At 45.8% G+C, this 11,359-nt stretch overlaps 2 protein-coding genes across 2 annotated transcripts in view; one reads left to right on the forward strand and one right to left on the reverse strand.

Moving 5' to 3' along the window:
- Positions 1-11,359, forward strand: part of KCNJ9 (potassium inwardly rectifying channel subfamily J member 9) — a 39,468-nt gene that overhangs the window by 2,091 nt on the left and 26,018 nt on the right. The gene's annotated exons all lie outside the window — the stretch shown is intronic.
- The window catches only part of KCNJ10 (potassium inwardly rectifying channel subfamily J member 10), a 17,601-nt gene continuing 11,710 nt past the window's right edge, over positions 5,469-11,359 (reverse strand). The window contains exon 2 of the mRNA XM_042439844.1: positions 5,469-6,894. Within this exon, the coding sequence (XP_042295778.1) occupies positions 5,758-6,894 (1,137 nt within the window). The 3' untranslated portion in view covers positions 5,469-5,757. The remainder of the gene's footprint in view (positions 6,895-11,359) is intronic.

An 11,359-nucleotide genomic window follows, 5' to 3' on the forward strand; every position in this document is an offset into this window, starting at 1 on the left:
CTTACCGATGTATTAAGCAGTTTACAAGGTGTATGCTAATTGCCCCCAACAAGCTGGGTATTCATGTTAGCGACCTTGGAAGAATGCCAGGCTGAGTTGACCCAGAGCCCCTGGCTGGTATCATCATCATCATCATCATCATCATCATCATCATCATCATCATCATCATCATCATCATGTTTATTTATATCCCACCTTCCTCACAGTACAAGGACTCAAGGTGGCTATTGAACTATAAGTATTGAACTCAGAACCTTGTGGTTTTGTGAGTGGCTGCAGTATAAGCATTTAACCACTGCACCTCTTTCCTCATGCAATTGATGCTTGTTTTTCTGCTGTTTTGGAGACCAGACAGTCATGGATTCAAATGGCAAGGAAAGAGATTACATATAACCCTAAGAACATGGTAGCTCCTTGATAGTCAAGAGCTGCTTGAGAGTGAAAGAGACTCCCTTGGGGAATGGCACACTTTCTCTTTCTTTGGAGGTCTATAAAGAGAGGTTAGATGGATGTCTTTCAGGAATGCTTTGATTTGTGTGTTTCTGCTGGGCTGGGGGCTGGACTACATGTCCTATGAGGGTCCCTTCCCCTTCTGTGACTCAAGGATTAAATGAATGTATTTCCCTTGGTCAGCAGGAAAACATATCAAAGAGGAACTGGGTTGGGCAAAGAAAGTCATGGAAACAAGGGCTTTTTTTAAGGGGGTCAGCAAGAAAAGCGAGATGCAGAAGAGAAACTGAGCCCTTTTAGCCATTTAGGGTCAGCAGGAAATGTGTGCCGCTCCATAACGGTCCTTTTTCTCTAGAACTGATGTCATTATTATCAGCTGATGGATACAAAACATTAGTATTTCTCTGTGTCATCCTCACGCATCCTCTTTTCAGTGTTTCTTCTGACTTTAAGCTGGGGGTGCAAATCTCTGTAAGTTTCATTCTTGTAAGAAAGGCCAGACAAATTTACCACCGCCACCCCTTTGCTGTGGGACAGCTGTCCAAAAATGTGCCCTTGGCACTTCCAGGACTTGTTCTGCCATTTTATTTTCTGGGCAGAAGTGTTGTCTTCCAGGCAGGAACTATATTTTCCATCTGGGGAGGATGTTGGAACAAAAGAGCCATTGAAAAATTGCATTAGGAAACCTCCACCTTTAGCAGTTGTGTGGAAATCTCAGCAAGTATAGTATAGCAGCAATAGCAGCAGCAGCAGCCGAAAAGTGAATGTTAAAATGGAGATGAAATATTTGGAGCTAGTAGCCAATAAATAGTTGTTTACTGGTCTTCTGCACCGAGGGAGTATTTACTCCTTCTTAACATTCTAGTTTACCACTAGAATTGAAAACAGCATGCTTTTATTTATTAATACCCCCTCCCTCTCTCTCTTTTTCTTCTTCTCCTTCTTTTATTTATTCCCCCTTTTTTCCCCACCGATGGTAATAATCCTCAGTCCGGCCTAGAAGACGTACTATAATCTGTTCCTTATTTATGAACTTGGCAATGCCCCTTCATGGCAAACGCTGCCCTTGATTTAAGGTGTTGCAAAGAGGGTATATCCTAATAAAGCCCCGTTAACGTCCCGGCCGTTGTAATACATCAGTTTCCTTACAGCTTTGCGCTTTGTCTGTTGTTTCCGTGCTCTTCCCTCCCTGCGTAGCAATTTCACAGTTGTCTTATTAGCTTTTTCTCTATTATTCTCACAGCACTAAATAACATCCCGACCGGAAATTGCTTTCTGGTCTGTTTTTAAACTGTGCTGCATAATATATTTTTTTCCGCCCTTTTCTCCTGGGAATATATGCCGGGGGTTGCATCCCTAAAGGCATCATTCTCCTTTTCTTTCAATTAAAAAAGTGTCTCTGGTTGTGCTTGTGTGGCTTCGGCTGATCACACAAGTGTTTTAGAGTGCAAAATATGCCACTCGTTGTTGCAAGAGGAATAGTAACGCGGCTGCAATGATAAGTATTGATAACGGTATCAAACACACACTTGCCTTGGATTCACTGTATTACCTATCCGTATCGAGTGAAGCGATATTGCAAAGACATCATAAAATCTGATCATTCTTTTTATTTAGTGGCTTTGTTCTAAACAGAAGAAAAGACACGACTCCCTTTCAGACCCACCCCCAATAAAATCATGTTTTGTTTTTAGTGCAAAGTCTTCTCCAGTGGATAAAAAAAACCCTTTCATATTTATGAAAGTACAGTACATCTTTATAAGGCACAAAATAAACACTCTTTTCCGTCTGTTCGGTTTGATGGGCCTTTCTTTCAGGGATGTCCATTCAGGGCCAAGGACTTTATCCAGTCGGCGGCGAAAGCGGAGGTGGAAGCCATCCCTACAGCTTGAGAAATTCTCCACTTCGATGACTTGATTTGCCAGCTATCAGTCCCACCCTTTCTAAACTTATGGGCTGAGATTCTTATATTAAATGCTTTGTTAAAACACACAACTTAATCCTCCGCTGTCCCACTTTTGGGGCTACTTTTATTTAAAGTGGTTTCCCTCTCCTCCTCCTTCCTCTTTTGCCCTCATCTTACTTCCGTTGCTGCAAACTGCATTCAAACCCTATATGCTCCGCTCCAGTTGCCTTGTGCTTTCCAAAAGGACGGAGGGGGAGATATTGTTCATCATGGCACTTGTAAGGAAAAGAATTTGAGTTGCTAGTAATTGTTATGAAACTTAAGTTTAACTTGGGGTTCCGCGGGAGAGAATAAACTCTCCATTCGAAGCCCAAGAGCCATTTCCATCATCCTAAGCATTCCTATTTGTTAGTCGCAATTCCAAATAATAATAATAATAATAATAATAATAATAATAATAACAACAACAACAACAACAGTAATAACAAGTTTTCCCCTTCTGTTGCAAAAATACCGGTGAAGTGTTTCTGAACATGGGACAAGATTCTCTCTTTTTGTTATTATTCCCCTCTCTAGAAATGTTAAAATTTTGCAAGGAAGGAAAGTGGTTCCCTTTCTTTCTTTTTTTGGCTTCAGTAGCATTGTTTTGCATCCGTCCATCCGCTGGTTGCTGCAAAGTGCAAAGTAGCTCTGTTACATCTTTTTCCCCCTCTTTCTTTCTGTACAAATAGCAATATATATCTCATTTATATAAATAGGTTTATATATTTTAATAGATACTTTCTTTCTCTCAAAAGCTAGATGAGGAAGTTACTCCTTCCTTCCTTCTCCATCTTCATAACCCTGTACTAAATGGCTCTTAAACTGAGCCAGTAATCACCCCAAAGCCTAAACCCCATCAACACACATGACTATCTATCTAGCCATTAAGCCGATGCAGTTTTTTTGGGTCGTCCAAGAAGGGCCAGCTTGGGAGAGACCTCTTAGAAAGAGAAAAGTATAGTCACAGGTCTCTGCCATTAACCACCAACATCCAGCCCCTTCTCTTAAGGTGTGTCCACACTGCACAGTCGCGCCATGATTATCCCACTTTAGCTGCCATGGGTCCATCTTGCATTCCTTCCAACTATCCCAATTTGGCAGAAACAGCCCCAATTTAATCATTGGCCACCCCACTTTCTCAGTTGATTTTAAAAAGTCCCAGTTTCTCTCTCCTTTTTAGGAGAACTCCTGCTGAAAACAGAGTTCAGAGTGCAAAAAGAGTTTGCATTCAATGAAATCAGACAGAAAGGGGAAAGGAGAAGAAAGGGACAGACTCTTTCCTTGTCTGTTTTTTCCTGCTTCATAACTTTTGTGACACTCTAAGGTTGCTTGGCCGCACATTGCCAGGTTTCCATCTATGAAACGCTGGAGGGTATGAGGCCATGGTTTGCAATTTCAGAAGGTACTTAGCATTTTGCATTGGACTCCCCTGAACATACAGCCCTCCAAAAGAGAATCCCAGGTACCTTACAAAACTACAGGTCCCAAGATGCTGTAGGAAGGAACCATGGCAGCTAAACTGGGATCAAGCGGCTATAACTGTGCGGTCTGGATTAAGACTGGGATTTCCCTTCCCCTCCTTGGCCACCAATAAGCCGCGTAATTGCATATATGCGCATGGATAAGAGAATATCAGAAGTTTTTAAAAAGCAACCTCTCGTTCCTAATGTTTGACACATTCTTCAAGACTGGGTCGCCGTTCCCAGGTTCCCAGTCTTATGATTGACCTTGCCCCCCAAATCCACCGAACCCGTCCCTGTGTTCATTGTCGGATTCTTCTACATTTCCCAAAACCGTTTGGCCTAGGTTTTATTCGTTTTAAAAATAAGCTTGGCTTGAGTTCTGGTGGATTAATGTTAAAAGCCAGAGTGCAAATAATGTTAGCTTTACAAGGATGCAGCGCGGGTGGCTTTCATCTTTTTCCTCTTCAGTTCTGTCTTCACCGTTCCATGAAAAGCGACTTCTCTTGTTTTCTGCCAGAGAAAAACACTGCCGTCCTCCTTGTTCGGAAGTCTTTTGCAAGCTCAAAATGGCAGCAATTGGAAAATATGTGCGAAACCTAGGGAGGGGAGAAAGATGGGACCATGTCCTTCCAGTTGTAGGGCCGTATTTCTATCCCATCCCCTCGGCTTCTCAAGTTCAGCATCTCCGATGTCGATAATTTACAGTACTAATAGCAAGTCCAGCAGGTCTGTTGTGGTCAGAGGTTCACCTGTTGCATAAATATCTGGACATCCCAAGAGGACATCCATTTCAGACTCTGCCTGCGTGTTATTTTACTATTTCGATCCGTGCACCATTTACTTCTCCTGCTGGGGAAGCCATCCTCTGCAGATTCTGTGAGTTCAAGGGGCTTTTTAGCTTCCAAAAGAAAGATGATGGGAAGAGTGGCCAAGACAAGTGCAGTTGTGTCTGAGCTTTGCAAGGAAAGTCAGGTTTTTCGGAAGGGCTTCACTGGAGAAACCACCAAATTTCCAAGTCAAGAGGTCATACTTGAGCCATGGATGTACTTTTTTAAATCATACCTCTGAATTAATATAAAGTACTGGCTGCATTGAAAGCCTTTTGCTATTGTAAAGTGTCTGTTTGTGAAAGGGAAAGATAAATTATAGGCTCTGTCTAATGGTAGGGAAGTCAAGCAGAATGCTTTCGTTGAATATGGCTTTTGCCAGCTCTTATCTGCTCTGGATCTCCTTTCCAACTTTATTAGATGCATCCACTCATAACCACACTTGAATTTGAACCTGAACAGGTTTAAATATGGCCATCCAGAGGGTCTGGTGTTGTGAAGTATGGCCTCCACTCTAGCTGCATCGGTGGCATGTTTCTTCCCCTGTTGTGCTTCAGTTTATCATGTAGACATCAATAATTTTCAGTCCAGAATGAAGGGCTAAGCTTCATAGTAAAGTCTGCAAAGCAAGGAACAACCAAACCTCCAAAACATTGTGCAGCAGATGCATAGGTCCTTCTGCCCTGCTCAGAGGAAGTCTTGCTGGTGTGTATTCAGCTGCCTTTCAGGAATCAGAGGAGCTCGTGCTTTCCCAAACAATGGGCCCCAGAGTTCTGTGTATTTAAAAATGAGCATCGTTTAAAATATGCTTCCAGCAGTTGGGAGAAGTTTTAATTCTGGAGTGGACTGAGAGTTGCTTTGTCAGGAGGAAAAGTCAAGAAGACCACATTCCCTTGAACAGGATCCTACAGAGATTAACAAATTGCTCAGTCTGGTTTTTTCTTTTGAGCCATTCTCGGGGTGGAAAGAACACAACAAGGGAAAGGTCCAAAGGAAATCTGGGAACTAGCAAAGGTATTTGATGTACGTAACGCTCAAGCGATGTTGGCCTTGCAAGTCCTCTGAGGGATCAAACATTGCTGATCCGGACACTCAGCGCGGTCCCTTCTCTCTCCGCTTTCTCTCGGAATGACTCCTCGAGTTTCAGTTTCTCAGGGTCGCCAAACCGGACGGTTTCGTGGAGACAGCAAGGAGGGGAGACTTTGACCACCTGCTCAAAGAGGCTGAAATCGGCCACATACTTCCCACTGGCGGAGACAGAGATGACGGGGGTGAACTCGTAGCCCCAGAGGATCTCCTCGGGGAGGTAGGAGGTCCGGACTTGGCAGGTGGCACTGGTGGACTCCACGGTGCCACTGAGGATGACCACCAGCTCAAAGTCCCCCTCTCCTGTGCGCAAGGCCAGGTCCCGGAAGGGGCTGTGTTCATTGACCACGTGGTAGAAGGTCAGGGGCAGGATGAGGAAAGGGCTGTCGGAAGAGGTGTCCACCTGGAAGTCTACATTGACCTGGTTGAGCCGGACGTTCTCACCTTCTTTGGTGAGGTAGGTCTGGAGGAGTTTGCCTGTCACTTGGCAGCCGATGAGCAGGCTCTTGCGCATGTTGGCCACCCGGATCATCAAACAGGTCTTCCCATCGTGCTGGGCCACCACAGCGTTTTGGCTGAACTTGATGGTCTCGGCCCTCTTCTTGGGCCGGGCGATCTTGGCCAGGAAGGTGCCCGTAATGAAGATCTCCGTGATGGTGGTGAGGACCAGCTGGCTGATGAGCAGGACGATGGCCAAGGGGCACTCCTCGCTGATGTAGCGGAAGCCATAGCCGATGGTGGTCTGGGACTCCAGGGAGAAGAGGAAGGCCCCCGTGAGAGTGTGGACCTGCATGACGCACGGCGTATGGTTGGCCGGAGGGTCAAACTCCAGCAGGTCCCCATGCAGGACGGCCACCAGGTACCAGATGACCCCAAAGATGAACCAGGTCCCGGCAAAGGAGGCCGAGAAGAGGAGAAGTTTGTAGCGCCACTGCATGTCGATGAAGGTGGTCCACAGGTCCTTCAGGTAGAGGAACCGCTTGTCGGCGATGTGCTCCATCCTGACGTTGCTCCGTCCATCCTTGGTCATGACCCGCCTCTTCCGCAGGGCAGAGCCAATGAGGGGCCGGCTGTCGGTCTGTGTCGTTTGGCTGTAGTACACCTTGGTGGACGAAGTCATCTGATTGAGGGAAAAGAGGACCAAGAATTAGGTGGAGATGGCAAGGATCATCACATTGACACATTAGGAGAGCATCATGGTGGATCCCGCGTCATTGGGCTAGGGATCCGTTCCAGATTTCACACCCATCTTTAAAGGGATTTTCCAGGACCTTCAGTTTCAACACCACTATAATACCCATGGCTCCATCCTGCAGAATCCTGGGATGCATAGTTTGGAGAGGCACCAGCACTCTTGGACAGAGAAGCCAAAAGACCTTGTAAAACCACAAATCCCAGGATACTATAGCACTTAAAGTGTATTATTATTTCTACAGTGCAGCTATACTCAGAGAGAGAAAGATGTATATTTTTAAATGTAATACAATCATCCCTCCATATCCACAGATTCAACCATCCACAGCATGAAAGCATTCCAAAAAGCCAACCTTAATTTTGCCATTTTATATAGGGATGCCATTTTACTACTCCATTGTATTCAATGGGACTTGGTATCCATGGGGGTCCTGGGACCAAATTGCAATGGAAACCTTTGAAGAAGGTGCCAGCCTCCCATTTCTTTCCCAGCCTCCAGCAGAGGTCCCCATAAGACCGGATAAAATGAAAGCAGCCTCTGCCTGGCATTGCCAAGGCTTACAAAACATCCTCTGTTGCCAGCAAAGGTCTAGTCCTCTTGTAGTTAGCTTGTATAAGGCAAACACAAGGTGGAATTATCTCTGTTTTCTAGCAGAAGTGGCTGTCCCATTGGATTCGGTCTTATGAAAACTGTAACGCAGACCTTAGGATGGGTTGTTGGCTTTGTTTTAATACAGCTTCCAGGGTGCATGCTGGTTAGGGGATTCTGGGATTTTAGTCCAGGCGGGAGCCTTTTCTGATCTCCCTGCAGTGGATCCACCTGAACTGCCACTGGCAGGATCAAACCATTGGGGGTCACCATAAATTGCTTGAAGGCACACAACCACAAATAGGGCAATGCCCAGCAAGGCATGGTTGAAACCCACACTGGGCCAAAGGGATTTTTTAGGGGGATCTTTGGGGCCTTCAATTTCCTGAGTGCAAAAATACCAGAGGAAGAACAAAGATTTATGAATGTTAGGAACTTTCTGTCTGGAAGCACTCAAGACCTATGGATATAGCTACAAAGTCTCTGGCCATAAGTGCCCTGCACTCTTTGTGGTTGCATGCCTTCAAGTAATTTCCAACTTATGGTGACCCTAAGTTTTCTGGGGCTGAGAGAGAGTGACTGGCCCAAAGTCACCCAATGGGTTTCCATGGCTGAATGAGGGAATCAAACACTGGTCTCCAAAGTTGTAGTCTAATGCTCAAACCACCACTGGGTCTCTGTACGAATATTTTTTTAATAGAGGTGCATGTAGGAGGATGCAAGATTTAGAATTAACATCAAACCTCTCAGCATGACATTTGTGACCCAAGGTCCCAATATGGAGCACCATTCCATGTTCTAGCCAACCAAGCTCTTTCCCAGCAAACTCCATTCCCTCATTGTCACCCACCGTACCGTTTCCCACCTATTTCTGGGAACTATAGTCCAAAAATTGGACTATGGTCCAGAAACATTCCTTTCCCAAACATCCATGCTGTCATCTTGGGAGAGGATCATGAGGGCAAGGTCGAGCCAGGATTTCATTCTCTTCTTCTGCTTCTCCTTGCCAGCTTTTGTCTAGTCTGGTGGCCTGCCTTTGCAAGACAAGAGGGGATGCTGAGGCCAATGGAACTTTTTTTACCTGACGTGGTCAAAAGCAATTCTCTTGTGTGCTTAAACAGAACATCTCCGACTTCCCTTGTCAAAAGCAGTCAGATCGCTGGGTTTTGAATCTTCTGATCTGCAAAGACATTCGGCCCTCTTGGCATGGTAACACCCTCCTGGAAACTGTTTATTTTCTTTATAGTCATCATCCCAAGATTTCTCAGAGTGCATGGACCATGAGATATGGGGGGAATGATGGGGCTTGACCATTGCCCAAGAGTAGGGAAAGTGGGGGGGCAAGACCCCACTAAAATACAATATTGGACCACTAAGACTTGGACATGGTTGTGCCTTCTTTGGAATTACCACTCATAGAGCTGGAAGGAATCCTCAAGGGCAACCTAGTCCAACCCTTTTCTTCAGTGAAGAAATACATGGCTAAAGCAGTCCTGAGAAATGCCCAACCAGCCTCGGTTTAAAGACCTCTGAAGAAGGGAGAGTCCGTTCCACTGTCAAATAGCTCTTGCAGTAAAACAGTTCAGAAGTATATGAAATGACAAAGCACTAGGAAATATTAAAAGACACAGTCTGGAACTTCAGGATGCAAAGGGATCTTGTAGCACTTTTGAAATTAACCGTGTGAAAGAAATTCTAGCATAAGCTTTCTTAGACTTGGTCTACTTGTGTCACTGGACCAGTGGACTGGATTCTGAACTGTTGGATGTAGTAGCATCCTTGCATGACCTTCCTTCCTCACTTCTTTCCTTCCTTCCCACTTTTTCCTTTCCTATCCTTTCCTTCTTTGGTCTTCTCTTCTTTCCTTCCTCTTCCTGAGAGGTTCCTCTAAGGGGTGAGTGAAGGCAGGAACATGAACAATGGCTCTTGTCCCCTTGTCAACAGATGTCAGGAGCAAGGCTGGGGATGAACCCGCCCGTGCTGCCTCTCTCGCACCCAGAGCCCTGCTGTGTGGGCTCCCTTGACGGGCATCTTGCTAATTCTTTCTCCTCCTTCTGTGCATGGAGCTAAATCAATCAATGGGAAGATAAAAGGAGGCAGAGAGGGAAAAGGACAAAATGCCTGTGTGTGTGTGTGTGTGTGTTTCTGAGTGAGTCACTGATGCCCATTCTCTGCCCCCCTTTTAACCTTGTTCCCTGCAAAGAGAAAACAGCCACCACCGCCACCATCCTCACCCACAAGAATGGCCCTTTTCATCCCATGCAAGCAATGTTTGGAAACATCTCATTGAAGCAAAGTGTTTTGATGGTGGAGGGGGGGCACTTCCGTGGCACCCGGCCTGCTCCACGTGGCACTTTGTTTCTGGCCAAAAATGGAGGGGGGGGAGACAGGAAATGCATTTGGGGGCATCCCTTCCAGCCTCCTCTGGGTCCATCGATCCAGTGCTGTCCACCTCACCAGTGCCCAACATCCCTTGCCCAGGTTCGGACTCCGACTGGCATGGAGGGTCTCCTCTTGCGGACCTTGGCACTTGCTAACATCTCCAGGGTCAAGGATTAAGCAAGAATAAATTGCCTTTCACTCAAACTGAAGGAGAGGTTCCTAACAAAAGGAAGGTTGCAGAGCTGTTTTTAAAAAGTGTCTATTTATTTGCTTCCTTGAGCTCCTTTTGTCAGGCTTGGCGGCCGCTCTGCCCCACGCTGGGGTTTTCTGAGGCCTTCATAGAAAATGGCTGCAATTCACCATGGTTAAGCCTTGCCTTGGAGAAAAAAGAGCCTTGCTTTCATTCCAGGTCTCCCCTCGGAAACCTTTCCAAAAAGCACTCAAAGGGTCCCCAAGGGGAATTTTGGGACCCTGTCCAGCTCCCAGATGCAAAGACCTACACAATGGCTTCCTCCTTCCTCTGCTTGGCCTCCTTGGAGACCGGCCATCCTTTCACCCCGGCCAGCGGCATCTGAGGTAACCCAGCCTCCAAGGAGATGGGCCTTTTTTTATCTCCATGGGAGCCCAATTGATCTGGGCAGTCCGCCCCTGAAAAGAGGGAATAAGGGCATTGTCAACCAAAGGAAAAACGTTGCATCCCCCCAAATGAAATTCTCCTCTCACCAAATTTCTAGCATCACAGAGAGGAGACATTGAAAAATGGTCACACTTCGATTTATTGCATCTGCAGGGTGATCAAGTATCCTAACCACAAAGGAAGACAAGGCACCATAAAATGTAGGATATCCAAGAACAATATAGGTTAAATATCAATATTAACCAGGACTTTTCTCTCCCAAATCAAGACAGTTGGAACCAAGGCATGTCGCTCTGCATTCCCTGGGTTGTTTTGCCTGCCTCTTTTCTCTGGAGAACTAAACTCTATTTCTAAGTGCTCAGCCAAAGTCTTAAGTCACCGCGATGCTAGAAATTAGGGGAAATTTCATGGTGGGATGGACAGAATATTTATTTGGGATGGCAATGTCCTCGTTGTGTTCCCTCAGTGTGGCCACAGCCACAGAAGAGGAAAAGTGTAGGCATTTGAGTTGTGAGCTGAAGGTTTCTAGAGTTTTCAAACTGAAAGAAAGGAGATTCCACCTAAACCTTAGGAAGACAGTAGAGTCTCTGTCTTTGCAGGCCTTTAAACAGTGGTTCGGTGGGCATTTTTCTGGTTGTTATTCCTGGATGGCATTAAAAGGTTGGACTAGATGTACCTCCAACTCTCAGATTCGATGATGCCATGGTTCTCAAAGGAACCTCTCCCAAGGCAGAACATTATTGACACTTTGTTTAGACTACAAGGGTTTAGTCTCCAGTGCCA

This window comes from Sceloporus undulatus, chromosome 9 (genome assembly GCF_019175285.1).
Source record: "Sceloporus undulatus isolate JIND9_A2432 ecotype Alabama chromosome 9, SceUnd_v1.1, whole genome shotgun sequence".
Classification (NCBI taxonomy): domain Eukaryota; kingdom Metazoa; phylum Chordata; class Lepidosauria; order Squamata; family Phrynosomatidae; genus Sceloporus; species Sceloporus undulatus.